The 20,501-nt window shown below is 45.3% G+C and overlaps 1 protein-coding gene across 4 annotated transcripts in view; it reads right to left on the bottom strand.

The window, feature by feature from the left end:
- Positions 1 to 20,501, bottom strand: part of dnah3 (dynein axonemal heavy chain 3) — a 217,313-nt gene that overhangs the window by 152,337 nt on the left and 44,475 nt on the right. For all 4 annotated transcript variants that reach the window (XM_068056265.1, XM_068056264.1, XM_068056266.1 and 1 more), the window contains 7 exons: positions 19,725 to 19,850; positions 17,171 to 17,366; positions 16,633 to 16,812; positions 8,329 to 8,465; positions 6,147 to 6,252; positions 4,406 to 4,584; positions 1,906 to 2,090 (listed from right to left, as the gene is read on the bottom strand). In XM_068056265.1, the coding sequence (XP_067912366.1) occupies positions 1,906 to 2,090; positions 4,406 to 4,584; positions 6,147 to 6,252; positions 8,329 to 8,465; positions 16,633 to 16,812; positions 17,171 to 17,366; positions 19,725 to 19,850 (1,109 nt within the window). The remainder of the gene's footprint in view (positions 1 to 1,905; positions 2,091 to 4,405; positions 4,585 to 6,146; positions 6,253 to 8,328; positions 8,466 to 16,632; positions 16,813 to 17,170; positions 17,367 to 19,724; positions 19,851 to 20,501) is intronic.

Below are 20,501 nucleotides of genomic sequence, written 5' to 3' on the forward strand. Positions count from 1 at the left end.
AGCAGCAGTTTCCCAACTTCTAAAGATGCATGATTTTCCAACTTTTTTTAAAAGGCCGCCAGAAAACCCCAAATCTGTATCAAGTTGGGAAACTGCTGTTCCTGATGTGAGCACCTGTCAGCTATAAAACTCAGCACGATTTTTTTTTTAAATGCAAAGCTGCTGTGCTTAGCGCTCCCACTCCTTGCAACTGTTAAAGAGAGAGAGAGAGAGAAAGGAGGGGGGGGTGCAGAGAGAAAGGGGGAGGGGGGACACAGAGAGAAAGAGGGGGGGGACACAGAGAGAAAGAGGGGGGGGACACAGAGAGAAAGAGGGGGGGGACACAGAGAGAAAGAGAGGGGGACACAGAGAGAAAGAGTGGGGGGACACAGAGAGAAAGGGGGGGGGGACACAGAGAGAAAGAGGGAGGGACACAGAGAGAAAGGGGCGGGACAGAGAGAGAAAGGGGCGGGACAGAGAGAGAAAGGGGCGGGACAGAGAGAGAAAGGGGCGGGACAGAGAGAGAAAGGGGCGGGACAGAGAGAGAAAGGGGCGGGACAGAGAGAGAAAGGGGCGGGCCAGAGAGAGAAAGGGGCGGGCCAGAGAGAGAAAGGGGCGGGCCAGAGAGAGAAAGGGGCGGGAGAGAGAGAGAAAGGGGCGGGAGAGAGAGAGAAAGGGGCGGGAGAGAGAGAGAAAGGGGCGGGAGAGAGAGAGAAAGGGGCGGGAGAGAGAGAGAAAGGGGCGGGAGAGAGAGAGAAAGGGGAGGGAGAGAGAGAGAAAGGGGAGGGAGAGAGAGAGAAAGGGGAGGGAGAGAGAGAGAAAGGGGAGGGAGAGAGAGAGAAAGGGGAGGGAGAGAGAGAGAAAGGGGAGGGAGAGAGAGAGAAAGGGGAGGGAGAGAGAGAGAAAGGGGAGGGAGAGAGAGAGAAAGGGGAGGGAGAGAGAGAGAAAGGGGAGGGAGAGAGAGAGAAAGGGGAGGGAGAGAGAGAGAAAGGGGAGGGAGAGAGAGAGAAAGGGGAGGGAGAGAGAGAGAAAGGGGAGGGAGAGAGAGAGAAAGGGGAGGGAGAGAGAGAGAAAGGGGAGGGAGAGAGAGAGAAAGGGGAGGGAGAGAGAGAGAAAGGGGAGGGAGAGAGAGAGAAAGGGGAGGGAGAGAGAGAGAAAGGGGAGGGAGAGAGAGAGAAAGGGGAGGGAGAGAGAGAGAAAGGGGAGGGAGAGAGAGAGAAAGGGGAGGGAGAGAGAGAGAAAGGGGAGGGAGAGAGAGAGAAAGGGGAGGGAGAGAGAGAGAAAGGGGAGGGAGAGAGAGAGAAAGGGGAGGGAGAGAGAGAGAAAGGGGAGGGACAGAGAGAGAAAGGGGAGGGACAGAGAGAGAAAGGGGAGGGACACAGAGAGAAAGGGGAGGGACACAGAGAGAAAGGGGAGGGACACAGAGAGAAAGGGGAGGGACACAGAGACTGAGGACAACACAGAGCGGGGGGAAAACACAGGGGGAGGGGAACAACAGAGAAGAGGGAAACACAGGGAGAGAGAGTCAGAGAGAGAGACAGAGGGAGTCAGAGAGGGAGAGTGGGAGAGAGAGTGATCAAGATCACTGCTGACATATGGACATCTATTTGGAATAGCCCGCATCGCTACAAGTATGCAGGCAAACATTGACTAAATGTGCAAGCAAAAAAATGCCAGATATCTCACCAAATCAGTGTCCAACATAGTGACGAAAAAGTAAGTCAATAAATTAATCTTCACATTTAAAACTTCTTCACAAGAATGCACATTTGTTGTTGTTTTGATTAATAGTAAGATAAATCTTTAACACCTTTATCTTTCAGAAATTGTCTCACCTGCCCCCATATTAGACAAAAATTGTAATGCGGCCCCCATGCGAAAAGGTTGAACAACCCTGCTCTAAGACATACTATACATGTGGTTTACCTGGTAGTGTGGCATAGTCTAACAAAAATTCCAGTCTGTCTGTTGCTTCAAGGATTTCTTCTTTCAGTTTAGTAATAGTGACCTCGCTGGATTTTTTCACAAAAGCGTCAAGCTCTACCAGCTCCTCTGTGGTCTCAGGTACTTCACTGATCCGATCAAATATCTCTTCATATCGCTGACAAATACTGGAGAGGGAGAACAGCAGTAAAAAAGAAAGTCACTGAACATTTCATTCTGTCCATTTCATTTGCCTTTAAGACCTAAATTGTAGCCTCTGCACACAGGTGCAGGTGTCATATTTCTGTGTCACTGCAGGCAGTTCTAATAGGGCACCATCAGCAGCATGCATGCAAACCAGCAGTGTATGGGCCTTAGAACAGTGTTCCTGGAGGATGAGTCTTGCAAATCAGCAGGAACTCCAATGTAAATTTGCTGTTGTCACTGCTAGAAAGACCTGGTTTAAAAAAAAGTTGGATTTCGTGAATCAGGCAAATTTATATTGGTGTAGGCACTGGCAGTGCAAGACTCAGGGCTAAATTTTCCTGGCCTATTGGAGATAGGTTGGGAGGCAAGAGGGCTTGGCAATATGGTGAGGGAAGGCATCGGGAGGAGAGTCCAATGTCTTCCTGCTGCTATGCCATATTTGCCAGTGATGGGTACCTTGGCAATGTAGCCGATTAAGGGCCACTTCCCATCCCCATGGGTATTTTGCATTTTGCCAGCATTGTGAGGGCCCGTCAATGGGGAGACCAGCAGGTAAACCCTGGCAGCCTCCCAGCAGGTTCTGGGGGGTGGGGGGGCGGGCGAGGATCCTCCTTGATGAGAACTCCATGGCCCATGGAGGCAATGGGCCTGCCAGTAATGGCCACTCCAGAGGCAACAGTGTCACCGATGCATCACAACCTCTCGTCCAACGTTAAAAAAAACTCAAACAATAAGAAATAACAGACTATTTGAAAGTCCATTTTTTGGGTCCAAGTGTTCTTCGTAAAGCCCAAAAGGCTGTAGAAAACATGCTAGAATAATGACAAAGCATTTGTACTTCTCAACATGACTGCACTGAGACCTGACGCTCTCTGCATTACAATAACTCATCTCTCATCACTTTGAAAAATATCAAGCGACGTTTAAGAGGATTTTTTCAGCTCTGCAGTTTAAGGCAAGAAAAGCAAGCTGCAGTTATCATGTGTGATCTTATGTTGTAATCTAAAAATAAATCTTCAGGAAGATATACATTCACAAAGACAACTTATGCAACAGTACATAGCACTACATAGCTCCATTTACATGCTTCATCTAGCAATTAACCTGATAATTTCTTATCAAATTACATATAAAATCACAACCTTCCAAAGAGTATATTCTACTCACTCTCTCCTCATAGGACAGTCCTCTCACCCCAGGAATCAACCTAGTGAACCTTTGGTGCACTCCCTCTAAGGCAAGTAAATTCTTCCTTAAGTACGGAGGCGAAAACTATTCACACTTCTCCAGGCATGGTCTCATCAAAACCCTGTACAATTGCAGCAAGACTTTTTTACCCTAGAACTGCAATCATACACAAGTCAGGAGTGTGGTGGAATACTGTCCACTTGCCTGATTGGTGCAGGTCCAACAACCCAAGAAGCTCGAGTCCATCCAGGACAAAGCAGCCCGTTTGATCGGCACCACATCCACCACCTTCAACATTCACTCCCTCCACCACCGACGTACAGTGGCAGCAGTGTGTACCATCTACAAGAAGCACTGCAGCAACTCACCAAGGCTTCTTAGACAGCACCTTCCAAACCTGCGACCTCTACCAACTAGAAGGACAAGGGCAGCAAATACATGGGAACACCACCACCTGCATGTTCCCCTCCAAGTCACACACCATCCTGACTTGGAACTATATCGCCGTTCCTTCACTGTCGCTGGGTCAAAATCCTGGAACTCTCTTCCTAACAGCACTGTGGGTGTACCTACCCCAAATGGACTGCAGCGGTTCAAGAAGGCAGCTCACCGCCATCTTCTCAAGGGCAATTGGGGATGGGCAATAAATGCTGGCCTGGCCAGTGACGCCAACATCTCATGAATGAATTTTTAAAAACTCAGAGAATGTAACATATGGTGCACAGCTTAAATTGTTGAAGGACAGTTTTCCTTGACAGGTATGCCTTTGGGGGCACTGGATTTGCACTCCACCCTAGAAAGCACTGGAGCACCTGGATTTTCAAGTGGATCTTATTATAATGAAACAAACTTCAGTTGCTGCTGCTGCTTGATTGGGCACAATCCTCCCCCAAGGAAGCTTAGCAGCAAACTGAGTTACAAAGGCTGAAGCAGTATATGTTTCTGGAGACAGTTTGACCTTGAACTGCAACCAGCACCAGAGCAAGAAATCGGAGTGCACAGGTCTCTGACATTTGCTCGCTTGCAATTCACACGGCTACACTTTATTCTAGGGCAGTCAGTTGCAACCTCATGAAAAACTACATGAGAAAATCAGCTGGTAGCGCACCTTAGGTTGAGATTCCGATTTTCGATCACCACAGACTCGATTAAAGTTTCCTTTAGCTTCATAGTGCGAGCACAGAGGTCTGCATGCAGGTTGACAGCGTCAAGGCAAAACATAGCAAGTGGGACACTGACGTGCATCAAAGCTATCTCATTGCACAGTTGCTGCAAACCCTCTATTTTCTAGCAGTAAGAGACAGTAGTTAGCAAAAATGCACAGCATTCGGCAGACAATGGAAAATATAACAAGTTGATCTTTAACACCTCCTATGCAACATTCCCCAATAAAGCAGTTCAGCAGATGATCTTCCCCCAAGACCTCCTCTAATAATTGGCCATCAGGATGTACACATAAGCAATTTGGGAAACTCATCCACTGACCATCCCCTTTCTTTCCAGAGTGGAAAAGCATTTGGTTTCCATTTGTGCCTCATATCACATGACCCAGCCAAGATTGTAAATTCCTTAGCTTGAATCACCGAGTTAAAATAACTCAAAAATAAAGTCTCATTATGGAAGAAATACAGTAATATCGAACAATGTGACACAGTTTTCAGTACCAGATAAAGAGCAAGGACAATTCATTTTTAAAAGGAGGGGAAATTAAGGAAAAAAAGATTAAGGCAAGGTGACCGCCACTTGCTGTGTGCACTGGTTCACAACAACAGATAGCTGTTCCAAGTTTCAAATCTGCATTAGAAATCGTCTTGGGCACTGCAGTAAGCATATGTCCGGGGAGTATCCGTACTGCCCAATAGCCAATTATAGGATAGTTTAACCCTGGGATATAACAAAATGACTCCCTGATCACAACTGGACGTTGTGTCTCCGTTATGTGTACTTTTTCAAGCTTTCTGAAGGTGGACTGAAACACTTTAGTGGGGGGTGGGGGGTGGGGGGTCCCTCCGCCAGGGGCAATCCATGGCTCACCGAGGGCATCTCTGGCAGCAATGGTTGGTCCCGCACCAAGAGCTCCCCATCCCCACCTGGGCCTGACTGTTTGACCCCAGCATCCCTGACTTCATGTTGCAGGATTCCTCCATCTTCCCAGTGCACTGCTGATACTGCAGAGCTACAGGACCTCCGATTGGCCAACAGCTGTGGAGGCGCGAGCTTGTTCCTTAAAAGGATGGCGTCCCCGACAGCGGGCCGTTAATTGGCTGCCCGTCATGGAATTCCACCGGGGGTGGGGGAAGGTGGTGCCAACAGAGGGCCAAGGCAAGTTCCATCATCGGGTTAAAATTCCAGACACCATTGCTGCATCAATTGCCTGCACATTGTTGCTCAGAATTTCAGGGAGACTGGGGGATCATGTGTGCAGTGTAACCCAGCCACATGTATTTGATCTATCAATGATGTAGGTATACCAGCCTCCTCAGGGTTTGATTCATGCTAATAGCTAGATGCAGTCTGGTACATGTCATGCTGCTATCACCCACTGAAGTATATTGGGTTCTGTTGCATTTACCCTAGTTGTTAGACTGAAACTGAGACAGTGCTCTTCTTCCTCATCAATTAATGTTGCTCTATGCAGACATTAGGTGCAAAATGTATAATATAACAAAGACTAATATCTAACCAAATCCTGAAAACCTCAAGAATGTTGTGAAACAGAACTTCAGAAAGGTATAGAAATAAAACATTTATGTTGGCTATGTTTCGGAAATAAATTATGAACTGCAACCTTTCTAATATGTAAAAAGCTATGTATTTGCAGAGGTTTAAAACTGGTGCAGTATATTTACTGTTATGAAGGCTTCCATTGAATGTTTCTCCGACAGAAAAGTAGAAATTTCTTGCTCTGCTTTGTTGTTCAAAAGATCACCGTATATTTTATATACATTTAGGTAGCTAAAGAAAGAGAAAATAAAATATTTAGTGTACATTATAAAATTCATCCAGTCATAAAGAATTAAATGTAGTAAAGTAAATTTGTACTTTTCCATGGCATAATGGAACACCAAATGACAGTATCAAAGAATGGAAGGGTGCAGGTTTGATTTTCTCTCTTAAGGGAATCGTGCTTAAAAATTTCAAACACAAAACCCATTGGTCTGAATTTTACTGACCCCCCCGAAGTTGGGGGTCGTGGCGGGGGTGGTGGTGGCAGGTGGGGGGGGGGGGGGGGGGGGGCGGAGGCTGGAAAATGCCTCCAGGAGAGGGCCATCATGGGCCTCGAAGCTGGGAAGGACCAGCCCCATATTGTCCCTGGCGGCAAGGCCTCATGGTGGTTCCCCCCACCCCCCGCGCCGCTTGGCAATGGCAGCAAGATATAAATATGTTAACTAATTAAAGTTAATGAATTAATGACTTACCTGCTCCCGCCGGCCGTCCCGCTGCGATATTCAGGTCGGTTGCCAAGACTCCCGCACCTTCGGATTTCTGTTGGAGATCCGAGGCGGAACACTGGTTGGGAGGGGGGAGCAGGTAAGTTTGCAGGGTGGACGTTGGGGGGCGGGGGGTGGGCCAGGAAGTAGGGTTAAACAAACTTAATTGGTCCAGGGGGTGGTGGGAAGGTGTAAAGTTCATAGTTTATTAACTTTGGGGTGGGGAAAAGGTCAGGATCGCAAGGTATGTTTTTTTGTTTGTGGGGGGGGGGAAAGAGGGCAAGTAATAAATTTTAAGGTCATGGGGGGGTGGGAGAGGGTCGCGATAAATTTTTTCACTTTTTTAATATTCATTTTTCTTTAAACATTTAAATTACATGGAAGGGCTGGAAGCCCTTTAAAAATGGCGGCGGACGCCACTGCTGGGGATGGATCGCCCGCCCCCTCCACATCATCGGGTGGGGGGGGGGGGGGGGAGCCCGATATGGAATGGTCTGCCCTGGCCATGTAAATGAGCTGCTGCATATAATATCACGGCGGGTCGCAAAGTAAAATCTGTGCCTGTGGGCCGCCATCTTTTCACAGTAATTGGCAGCGGCAAAAAAAATCCAGGCCACTACTTCAGGTTGTTTAGTACAGTGTTAGTTAGGCAATCCTGGACTGCAGCTTCACTGGTCCATCTGGAGTTCTATAAAGGCTCCAGTGTTGCAGTAGTAAGTGAGGATCTCAATTACCCTCTTTCCCCAAGTTGGACCTTTCACAGATTAAACTGGTGAATAGTATTCCACAAACTTGACTGAGCTCACTTCTATAGATCTAGCTTCTTGGCTAGAGTGTATTTTGAAAGTAAGTTCAGTTGACGAGGATTGGAATGCAAAGGGGAGGAAGTTATGCTTCTGTTGGAGTCTTGGTCAGACCCCATCTGTAGTATTGCGTTCAGTTCTCAGAACTGCATCTCGGGAAGGGTATATTGACCTAGGAGGGGATTTATCAAAATGCTTCTAGGGTTAAATTTTGATGACAAGTTGCATAAATTTAGGTTGTATTCCCTTGAGTTTAGAAGGTTGAGGGTTGATCTGATTGAGGTGTTTAAAATGATAAAAGGATCCAACAGAGTAGATATTGAGAAGCTTTTTCACTGGTGGGGAATCCAGAACAATAGTACACAATCATAAAATAAAGGGTAGAGGAAGTGTGGAATTTTCTCCCCAAAAGGCTGTGGATTATGAGTCAATTGAAATTTTGAAGGCTGAGATCAACAGAATTTTATTAGGTAAGGGTGTTAAAGGATATGCCATGATCTATTGAATGGCAGAACAGGATCAAGGAGCTGAATGGCCTACTCCTGTTCTTACACATGCCATCAAGTTATTTCAGTACTTTATAACCATGCCCAGTACACATTGGGTGAGACTGATAGAATTACTTGCATGTTTTACTCTATATCGTAATATAATATTCTTAATAACAGAATAAAATTGCATGGGTTCATACATATTTGGTATTTGAATTAAATTCATGTATGGTTCCATTTACATTGTTAATTAAGGAGGGCTATGTATCCGGTTTTCAAATGTACAACAAGTACATGCAGATTTACCTTTGAGGCCCGATGATATTTGCACTAAAAATTTCCAGTGCTTTGCTGATAATTTCACTGACTAGGAATTCCTCCTCCCTTACTGTAGGAATGGTAAGCTTTTTGTCTCTAATGTCTGGCAAAAGTTCACACTCCACCTGTTACAGAAAACAAAAATAATGCAATAATAACTTAGAAACTCTGAGGATGTAAGCATTCATTATCATGATTAGAATGTTGTACAGCTACCTTAAAAATAGCCTTTATTCCTAATGAGAGATCGACTGCAAAAGGGGAAAGGAATTTTTAGAAGGTCAACAAATCTCCCTGTAGCTGATGACAAGCAGTTTGACACTGGCCTAGGAACAGATCATCTGCCTCTTCTCTCTGCCAGATAATGGAACCTGGTGTGGTGCTTTTTTTAAAATCTATTCATTCAGGGGTAGGCCAGAAATTATTGCCCATCCTTAATTGCCCTTGAGAAGGTGGTGGTGAGCTGCCTTCTTGAACCGCTGCAGTCCTTGGGGTGTAGGTACACCCACAGTGCTGTTAGGAAGGGACTTCCAGGATTTAGACCCAGTGACAGTTAACAGTGATTCCAAGTCAGGATGGTGTGCGGCTTGGAGGGGAACTTGCAGTTGGTGGTGTTCCTATGCACTGCTGCTCTTGTCCTTCTAGATGGTAGAGGTCATGGGTTTGGAAGGCGCTATTGAAGGAGCCTTGGTGTGTTGCTGCAGTGCATCTTGTAGATGGTACACACTGCTGCCACTGTGCGTCGGTGGTGGAGGGAGCGAATGTTGAATGGATGGGATGCCAATCAAGCACACTGCTTTGTCCTGGATGGGGTGGGGTGGTGGTGTCTAGCTTCTTGAGTGTTGTTGGAGCTGCACCCACCCAGGCAAGTGGAGAGTATCCCATCACACTTTTGACTTGTGCCTTGTAGATGATGGACAGGCACTGGGGACTCAGGTGGTGAGTTACTCGCCGCAGAATTCCCAGCCTCTAAGAGAACTTAAAGGTTGAAAAGGCTAAAAATAATGACAAAAAAAAAAACATTCAATCCCTCTACCCTCCAGCCACCTCATCACGTTAAGTAGTAATTTTTAAGAACCATTAACATTTCAGGTGTACAGTATGAGGGAAAAGCAGAGGAGAAAAAGCATTCCTAGTTTATAAAACAGAGGCCATTTATATCTAATTTCAAGTGTGATTCAGGTAATTTCTCCATTGTAAAGGTCTAGAGGAGAAATTAGCAGAGTGATTCACAACTCACAATGGAGCCAGAAGATAAGTTATAGAAGGGGCAGCATGATGTACCCGAGGGAGGCTTAGGAGATGTCCAACTCTTGACTGTTGAGCACGATCTCTGTGAAAAGACGAATGCTTGAAGTGCATCAGAAGGCATCATTTGAAGGCATTGCAACAACTCCCTGAAGATGAATTGCAGATACCAACAGAGTGCAATGCCTACGGTGAAGCCTTCTCTACAATGCAGAGGATCCTGGAATGAATGGCAACTTGAGGAACCTCTGCACACATCCAACAGGACGCAGAGGCCGCGTAGCATGTAACTCCAGTGATATATCGAGGAATGATATAAATCTTCTGGGGCTATATGCTCTGGGTAAATTGAGTAGAAGTTAGAAACTATTGAAAAAAAATCTGCCTTTAGAGAAGGCACAGCTTGTACAAATGTGACGTGACAACAGCTATTAACAAGTAAAATATAACCTCCAACTACAGTGCCTTTGTCTTCCCATACATGGTCATTACGTGCAATTGTAAAAATTGCTTTGCTACTTTGCAATCATAAATAAATGAGGTTAAGTTTGGGCTAGCCAATGTCTTACTCGACGGCAATGCAGAAGTGATGCTGGACCTGAAGCTGAACCCTCCTCCTTTGTTCATTTGAAAGACGGTTTTATTTTTTCGAAGTTACTGCTCTTTCTTTCTTTGGCCTCCTTATCTCGAGAGACAATGGATACGCGCCTGGAGGTGGTCAGTGGTTTGTGAAGCAGCGCCTGGAGTGGCTATAAAGGCCAATTCTAGAGTGACAGGCTCTTCCACAGGTGCTGCAGAGAAATTTGTTTGTCGGGGCTGTTGCACAGTTGGCTCTCCCCTTGCGCCTCTGTCTTTTTTCCCGCCAACTACTAAGTCTCTTCGAACCGCCACATTTTAGCCCCGTCTTTATGGCTGCCCGCCAGCTCTGGCGAACGCTGGCAACTGACTCCCACGACTTGTGATCAATGTCACAGGATTTCATGTCGCGTTTGCAGACGTCTTTAAAGCGGAGACATGGATGGCCGGTGGGTCTGATGCCAGTGGCGAGCTCGCTGTACAATGTGTCTTTGGGGATCCTGCCATCTTCCATGCGGCTCACATGGCCAAGCCATCTCAAGCGCCGCTGACTCAGTAGTGTGTACAAGCTGGGGATGTTGCCCGCCTCGAGGACTTCTGTGTTGGAGATACGGTCCTGCCACCTGATGCCAAGTATTCTCCGGAGGCAGCGAAGATGGAATGAATTGAGACGTCGCTCTTGGCTGACATACGTTGTCCAGGCCTCGCTGCCATAGAGCAAGGTACTGAGGACACAGGCCTGATACACTCGGACTTTTGTGTTCCATGTCAGTGCGCCATTTTCCCACACTCTCTTGGCCAGTCTGGACATCGCAGTGGAAGCCTTTCCCATGCGCTTGTTGATTTCTGCATCGAGAGACAGGTTACTGGTGATAGTTGAGCCGAGGTAGGTGAACTCTTGAACCACTTCCAGAGCGTGGTCGCCAATATTGATGGATGGAGCATTTCTGACGTCCTGCCCCATGATGTTCGTTTTCTTGAGGCTGATGGTTAGGCCAAATTCATTGCAGGCAGCCGCAAACCTGTCGATGAGACTCTGCAGGCACTCTTCAGTGTGAGATGTTAAAGCAGCATCGTCAGCAAAGAGGAGTTCCCTGATGAGGACTTTACGTACTTTGGACTTCACTCTTAGACGGGCAAGGTTGAACAACCTGCCCCCTGATCTTGTGTGGAGGAAAATTCCTTCTTCAGAGGACTTGAACGCATGTGAAAGCAGCAGGGAGAAGAAAATCCCAAAAAGTGTGGGTGCAAGAACACAGCCCTGTTTCACGCCACTCAGGATAGGAAAGGGCTCTGATGAGGAGCCACCATGTTGAATTGTGCCTTTCATATTGTCATGGAATGAGGTGATGATACTTAGTAGCTTTGGTGGGCATCCAATCTTTTCTAGTAGTCTGAAGAGACCACGTCTGCTGACGAGGTCAAAGGCTTTGGTGAGATCAATGAAAGCAATGTAGAGGGGCATCTGTTGTTCACGGCATTTCTCCTGTATCTGACGAAGGGAGAACAGCATGTCAACGGTCGATCTCTCTGCACGAAAGCCACACTGTGCATCAGGGTAGACGCGCTCGGCCAGCTTCTGGAGCCTGTTCAGAGCGACTCGAGCAAAGACTTTCCCCACTATGCTGAGCAGGGAGATTCCACGGTAGTTGTTGCAGTCACCGCGGTCACCTTTGTTTTTATAGAGGGTGATGATATTGGCATCGCGCATGTCCTGGGGTACTGCTCCCTCATCCCAGCACAGGCATAGCAGTTCATGTAGTGCTGAGAGTATAGCAGGCTTGGCACTCTTGATTATTTCAGGGGTAATGCTGTCTTTCCCAGGGGCTTTTCCGCTGGCTAGAGAATCAATGGCATTACTGAGTTCCGATTTGGTTGGCTGTATGTCCAGCTCAACCATGACTGGTCGAGGCTGGGCTGCATTGAGGGCAGTCTCAGTGACAGCATTCTCCCTGGAGTACAGTTCTAGGTAGTGCTCAACTACTGCCATGTAATATAGATAAAACTTGCATTTACCAGTTACGATGTTTTTGATCTTTTCGGTGTTTTTTCTCTTCCTGATGAAATTTAGTTAAAAGGAACAACTTAAGTTCTTGTGGAAAGAGAAGCAGAGTTAACGTTTCGGGTCAGCGACCCTTCTTCCGAAGAAGGGTCGCTGACCCGAAACGTTAACTCTGCTTCTCTTTCCACAGATGCTGCCAGACCTGCTGAGTGATTCCAGCATTTCTTGTTTTTGTTTCAGATTTCCAGCATCCGCAGTATTTTGCTTTTAACTTAAGTTCTTGCTTTCATATTCTTTTTTCTCCTCAAGACATTTAAAGCAATAAAGACAAGAAATGCTGGAAATACTCAGCAGGTCTGGCAGCATCTGTGGAGAGAGAATCAGAGTTAACATTTCAGGTCAGTGACCCTTCATCAGAACTCCTGAAACGTTAACTCTGCTTCTCTCCCCACAGATGCTGCCAGACCTGCTGAGTATTTCCAGCATTTCTTGTTTTTATTTCAGATTTCCAGCATCTGCAGTATTTTGCTTTTATTTTAGCATTTAAAGCAATGTCTAGCACTGAACAAGTAATTTAGGACAACTAAATGCATGCTTTAACACAAACCACAAACAGCCGCCATTTGATATCCTGAATCTTTCCTTAAGTTCAACTTCCTGCGAGGATGTAGTCTGATGAGATATATAATGTTTTATAACCATAATTTTGTTTACCATGCCTTATTATGGATTTTGTTTAATTAAAGACACAACATGTGGTGGAACTTTCAACTTTAGCAGGGGCGGTTAAACACAAGATCAGTCAGTCACCCAGTGTACAAACTGCCCAATTTTCCTCCGATCTGATCTCAACTGTTTTAAGCACCTGCCAAGTCCTTAACGCTGTTACAGTGACTAGCAGTGGCAATAGCTTGGACAGTTTGAACGCAGTGGGAGAAAACAAACAATCAAAAAAAATTAACAGTATGCTTTGATGGGTATTCATAGTAATATAAAACCTTTACAATAAATTTTAAAAATCATATTAGCAATTTTAAATAATTCTATTAAGTGTGAAATATTCACAAGCTTGGAATTACTCGTGGGTTCCCAGTATTTTTGTCTTTACGTCACATTTTGGTCAATCTTCCTTTCTGTCCTTTCAATCTTAATCAATTAAATTTACAATCATTGCATTTTACAACAGTTTTCTTAAATCACTATGATGAATACATTTTCTACTGACTTCCTTTCCCCATTTCATAAATGTTATTCCCCCCTTTTTTGAATACCCTTTTCTACAGCCCCTATCCTTGCTCAGCGGACACCAAGCAGGAAGGAAACTTATCCTCATTAGGACATAAGAAATAGTAGCAGCAGTAGGCAATATTGCCCCTCTTGCCTGCTTCGCTATTCAACAAGATCATGGCTGATGATCTACCTCAACTCTACTTTCACGCGCAATCCCCATATCCCTTGATTCCCTGAGATTCCAAGATCTAATTGATCTCAGCCTGGAATGTACTGAAATGTACAGTGCTGCCACCAATGTAAACAATGGCGGTCCACCTGTGCGGACCGCACATCGCGGAGCTGCTGCAATATTCATTTAAATGGTCAGGGCGAAGCGTCCACCCCGATGACGTGGAGGGACAGGCAGTCCGTCCCCGGCAATGGCATCAGCTGCCTTTGCGCAGGCGCTGGTGCCATTTTTAAAAGGGCTTTGAGCCCTACAATGCAATTGAAATATTTAAAGAGAAAGTGATGCTAAAAAATATAGTAAATTGATCCCGACCTGCTCCCACCGCCGCCGCCCCCCCCCCCACACCAATAACCATGGAATTAATTACCTGCCCTCTCACCTCCCCCTGCCCCCCAGCCAAAAACACTTACCTTGTGCACCTGACCTTCCGCCTCTCCCAAAGTTCATAAACTTTAAACTTTACCCCTTCCCATCATCCCCTACACCAATGAAATGAGTCTGATGCCACTCCCCTCCCCTCCACACCAGTGTTCCGCCTCGGATCCCCAGACAGGGATCCAAAGGCGCGGGAGTGCCACCCACCAGCACCAATATCGCTCCGGGATGGACGGCAGGAGCGTAAGTTTCATCAATTCCTTTATTTAAATTTATTTACATATGTAAATTTTTCTCCCATCGCTGAGCAGTGGGGGGGACCGCCATGAGGCCTCGCCGCCACTGGTAATATCTGGCCAGGCCTTCCCAGTGCCTCTGCCAGAGGCATTTTCCTACCCCCACCCCCCACCCCGCCATGACCCCCAATGTCTGTAAAATTCGCCCCAATGACTGAGCATTCATGGCCCTTGGGGTAGAGAATTCCAAAGATCCACAACCTTCTGAGTGAAGAAACTTTTCCTCATCTCAGTCCTAAATAATTATCCCTTATCCTGAGGCTGTGCCCTCCAGTTCTAGACTTTCTAGTCAAGGGAAACAGAATCTCAACATCAACCCGACCTGCTCTCTCAGAATCTTACATGTTTCATTCTTCTAAATGCCAAAGAGTATATTCTACTCACTCTCTCCTCATAGGACAGTCCTCTCACCCCAGGAATCAACCTAGTGAACCTTTGGTGCACTCCCTCTAAGGCAAGTAAATTCTTCCTTAAGTACGGAGGCGAAAACTATTCACACTTCTCCAGGCATGGTCTCATCAAAACCCTGTACAATTGCAGCAAGACTTTTTTACCCTAGAACTGCAATCATACACAAGTCAGGAGTGTGGTGGAATACTGTCCACTTGCCTGGATGGGTGCAGGTCCAACAACCCAAGAAGCTTGAGTCCATCCAGGACAAAGCAGCCCGTTTGATCGGCACCCCATCCACCACCTTCAACATTCGCTCCCTCCACCACCGACGTACAGTGGCAGCAGTGTGTACCATCTACAAGATACACTGCAGCAACTCACCAAGGCTCTTTCGACAGCACCTTCCAAATTTGTGACCTCTACCACCTAGAAGCACAAGGGCAGCAGTTGCATGGGAACATTACCACCTGCAAATTCCCCTCCAAGCCACACACCATCCTGACTTGGAACAATATTGCTATTCCTTCACTGGGTCGCTGGGTCAAAATCCTGGAATTCTCTTCCTAACAGCACTGTTGGTGTACCTACACCACAAGGACTGCAGCGGTTCAAGAAGGCAGCTCACCACATAGGGATGGGCAATAAATGCTGGCCTAACCAGCGACACCAACATCCCATGAATGAATTTTTTAAAAATCCCCTTGCAATAAACATACCCTTTTTTTTCTAATTGCTTGCTATACCTGCATGTTAACTTGTGTTTTGCACACATGTACACTCAAATCCCTTTCAATACCAACATTTAATAGTCTCTCATCATTTAAAAAATATTCTGTTATTCTATTCTTCCCACCAAAGTGAATAACCTCACATTTCTCCACAAAGTACTTCATCTCCTGCCTTCTTGTCCATTCACTTAACCTATCTCTATATAGGCAGAATTGTAACTGCTGGGGGTGGGATGGGGTGGGGGGGGGGGGGGATGGTGGGGGGAGGGGCAAGCAGGGGTTTAAGTGGCTGAAAAATGCTGGCGTCTTGGAGATCTGATATGACCCTGCCCACTTCTAGCTTTTATCAAAGCTCGTTCCAAGCTAAGAGGGAAACCCCTGCGGAGCTGTCGGGTCAGTCATTTAAATATTCAAACCAGCAATTAATTGTGACTTTAACCCAAGATTCAGGATTTAACAGCCTGTGTATTGGCTTTGTGGAAATTGCCAAGGCCAACAAGGCTAGAACGCCTTTAAAGAGTGAAACTGCATAGCTGCTACCCTGCCCATGGAAAATCCATGGGTTTGCACTTGTTCTGAGAGCCTAATTTCACTGCTAGATAGGTGAAGGCTCAATGGGGAAAGACCACAGTGTAAGGTCCCCCCACCAAGCTGAACTGAGGGGCTGGATCCATGGGAAACCCCTCGAACTGTATCGTTAATATTTTCAATTGCTGTAAATGTAAAACTGTAATTGGCATGACAATAGTGAAATGGAAGGGTTGTGAAGAAACTCATGATAGTATTGAAGGAAACTGATCTCCCTTGCAATGTTTGTATTTTTTGGTGCTGTTTTGAAACTGTTTGGCAATGTAATTTTTGCAGATTTTTATGAATAAAGTATATTTTGGAAATAAAAAAAAAAATAGGTGAATTCCAAATTTATGGAAGTCATTTCATCTACCTTAGACCTTACTTACCTTGGTCTGATCTTTCTTGCAGTCAGCCTTCACTGCAGCATGGAAGTAGTTTATGCAGCCATAGCATGGACCTTTGATCAGGAACAAGAGGAGCAGCAACACTAACACACATTTACAAGCCCTGTGCCTGTACATGAACTGCCAATGCTGTACACCTGTATATTTAAGAAGTAGGAACCTGAACCGATTCACCACTAATAGAATCAAGTACATTATTAGCTTCTTTGGACAAAAGACTGAGATCATTAGATACCTTAAGAATTCCGTCAGCACTTTTAAGAATTTCCATGAAGCATCGATTAATGAGATCCCAGCACTCATCCAGGCTTGGTTCAAAAATGATTTTAGGTTCTTCCACTTTCAGTCTGAGGATCATGATTTGTGACCTAAAATACCGCATCTCATGGTATTCTTCTCCAAAATCATTGCCATCCTGTTCAATCAATAGCAATAAATACCATTACCAAAGGACCTTACAAATGTGTGTATAAATGTGGTTAATATTGCAACCACATTTAGGGAATTACATTTTTGATTAAATAATCAAAAACTAATCAGTTCACAAAGAAACAACTTATTTGCAATGTAGAGTTTTACCAGACTATTAAAGCATAACAATATAGTATTTACTAAAATGATATACTTTGCATACCGTATGACCTAAAAAGACAAATATGACATTCGCACTTTGTCTATCCAGCTGAACAAAAGTATCCCTGATCTTTGTTCAGTAAATTATGTACTTGCATGCATAGCTCATAAGTTATTTAAAAGAAACATTTCTCTCGTACCTTGTGTACAGTAAAAAATGACAGGAGATCCTCCAAGGAGTTGACAACAAGCTCCCTTAGTTGCAAAGACATCATAGAGGCAGCACATGCAAAGAATTCTTGGACTCGTTGAGTTGAATCACAATCATTTTGTGGCACCAAATGCATCCACTTCTCTTTGTGAGTAAGGAAGAGAGTAGCACAGGTTGGAACCCATCTGCAAGCGCAAATCAACAGGTTAACTTAAGATTGAGGTCAAAAAATACTGCTCTTCTGAAAAGACAAGAGAGGCCAAGCCTGATAAGGTTTCATCGGAGACAAAGTCATTTTCATGGTGGGGCCTCAGTAAAATATCAATGAGCTTTGACAGGCAGCTCGCTGGTTGGAGGTTGGAATCCAGTGGCTCCTCTGTGATGCTGAACTGGCAGTTTAATCTCAAAGGGGAAGGCCAGATGATCACCATCCAGTGGAGGGAGAAGGGGAGGGATGAGGGCCATGTAAGGTCCAGCAGCAAGCTAAAAGATTATTGTAGGAATCCTCCTGACTCCACAAGAACATTTAAAACCACACACTTTGGTATTTTGGTAGTGGCCTCCAATGGTCCCTTTGAGGATCAATGGTTTAGCCGCCCTACGTGCAGTGTCACTTGTGGGGCCCTGCATTTTCTAGCACCTCTATGCAATTTTGATGCATTGAACAATTGACATAAATTAATGGGGTTCCTGGCTATTTCTAGTGCGAGCCTTCTTCCAAGCACATTCTAAGGGATGAATTTTGTTGAGGCCCTGATGACAGGCTCCATGGTTGGGGGTTGGGGGGGGTGGGGGAGGGGGTGGGGGAGGGGGGGGTGGAGCTGTGGAAGATCTTACCGGCAGCAGCCCGCCATGGAGCCAAACGCTGAGAGTGCCGGGCCCGATCTTCTTGGTGGCAGTGAGGCTCAGTGGTCGCCCCTCCTGCTGCTCGGCAACAGGACCCAACTTTAAATATTTAAAATTAGGAGCATAAATACATTTAAATAAAATTGACCGCTATCTTACTGGCTGCCCGGAATCTGCCAGCACTCACGCCTTCACTTTCCTGTGCAGAGAAAGCTGGTGCCGCCGAGGTGGGGAAGGAGGGAAACTTAGGATTTGTAGTGTACTGGGGGGTGGAAACAGGGTCAAATGTGCATTTGTAGTGTGGGAGGGAAGGGGTGACCTCTGCACTTTGTATAGTTGGGAGGGGAAGATCAAATCATCCATATAAGTGTTTTGTGGGAGGGAGAGGGCAACTATTATATGTAAGTGTCATTGGGGGGGATGGAAAGTGGCAATTTTGTTTTGCAGCATACTGGTGGTGGTGGGGCGTGGGGGTACAGGTTTAATTATTCAAACTTAGTGGCAGGTCTGTCAGCCCTTTATAAATGGCAACAGTGCCTATGCAAAGGCAACAGACACTGTTGCCGGCATCAGAGAGCGCGCCCCCACCACATGATTGGGGAGGGGGGGGGGGGCGGCAGTCTGACCAGCGTATTAGAATGAGCCACTGCCCGCTAAATCGCAGTGACATGGTGGCCCGCAGCCCGCACATGCAGACCACCATTTTATTCACCTGTCGACGGAACGTTAAATCCAGCTCTAAAATTGTGGTCGATTGTACTTTGTTGCAAGACATACAGTGGCAAGTCCTTTACTGTAATTTTGTTCTTTCTACTACCCTGCTCCCCCCAAAAAACGAGGAGGTACCAAGACCAAAATTGGCCCCAATAACAATGCAAACTCTTTATTTTACATTGCAAGCCATAGAATTTTTTTAATCACCCCAGGACCATTATTCACAACCAGCCAAGTCCAATGGGATGCAAGTCTCCTCTATCTGTTAGCTGCAAAGTTTTACATTAAATGAGTCAGATAATTCTCATCTCATTTCCTAGTCGGTGTGAGTTCACAGCAAAGAATCTGCCAGACAGGCCATGGAGACGGCTGCTGTAGGAACAGAAAGATCACAAGGTTCCAGTAAGGGATTGCTTTTGAATTGGGGATAATAGCATATTTTCAGGCAGAACAGAAGGAGCTTTAAATTGTATTTCACTTCACCCCAACTTCGTGAAGATGATGCTAGATGTATAATGTTAAAAAAAAAGCTTTTCTTTCATTGGCACCTCTCTCCTCAAAAAGCTCACAAGAGTCATCATTAATGCAAAAGAATGCACAGTGGGGCAGTGGTTAACACCGCAGCCTCACAGCTCCAGCGATCCAGGTTAGATTCTGGGTACTGCCTGTGCGGAGTTTGCAAGTTCTCCCTGTGACCACATGGGTTTTTGCCGGGTGCTCCGGTTTCCTCCCACAGCCAAAGACTTGCAGGCTAATAGGTAAATTGGCCATTATAAATTGCCCCTAGTGTAGGTAGGTGGTAGGGAATGTGGGATTACTGTAGGGTTAGTATAAATGGGTGGTTGTTGGTCGGCACAGACTCAGTGGGCCGAAGGGCCTGTTTCAGTGCTGTATCTCTAAATAAATAAATAAACAAACTGTAGTGTTTAAACGATACTGGTGCTTTTACATATTTTCATCTACATAAAATATACCATACTGACATGTTTTCGAGGATATTACGAGTCTCTGCACACTGCTTCTTGACAAGATCTTCAAACTCCTGAGGGAGCATAGGAAAGTCTTCTGTTGTTACTTCCTTCAGTCGAACAAATCGGAAATTAGCGAACCTGAATGAAGCAGATGGTTGAGTTATTAAAGCAGGACCCCCACGGATTGAATTGTATCCTCCTGTTACCACTTAAGTCTAATTGTTTGATAGTCAAGTCGACCAACAAAAAACATAAAACAATATTCCATGCACATTTATTTCCTTGATGTCAATTAGAGTCATTCTCTGTGGTGATGATTATAGCAGCTGCAACTTGATCTCAGCACCAATCGTAGGCCTTCAAATATAGACATTTCTGTCAAGTTAAACTTGACTCCAGAGGTTTCTTAGCAGGAAACTGCCAGCAAGAGTTAGGATATCACTGAAAAGGTTATAGTATTTTTATTCAATTTGAACCAGACTTGAGTTTTACTTTTAAAAAAAGCTAGGAGAAGCTAACTCTCAAATTCTACTTGATTTCAAGAGCTTGCTTTAGCACATGCCAGCATAATCCTATACTGAAGCATTACATTAATTGATTTACAGTATTAGATTATTTTATCAGCAACAGCAGACTAATGAAAATGGATGAGAAGCAAAAAGCTATTCTACAGCAGCAAAGGGCAGTTCAACAGATGATTTTAAAACAATATTTTGGCCATGTGTAATACTAAGTTCAACTTCCTCATAAGCTAAAATGTATTCATATTGTATAAATATTATAATCTAA

The sequence above is a fragment of the Heterodontus francisci genome, chromosome 24 (genome assembly GCF_036365525.1).
Source record: "Heterodontus francisci isolate sHetFra1 chromosome 24, sHetFra1.hap1, whole genome shotgun sequence".
In the NCBI taxonomy this organism is placed as follows: Eukaryota; Metazoa; Chordata; class Chondrichthyes; order Heterodontiformes; family Heterodontidae; genus Heterodontus; species Heterodontus francisci.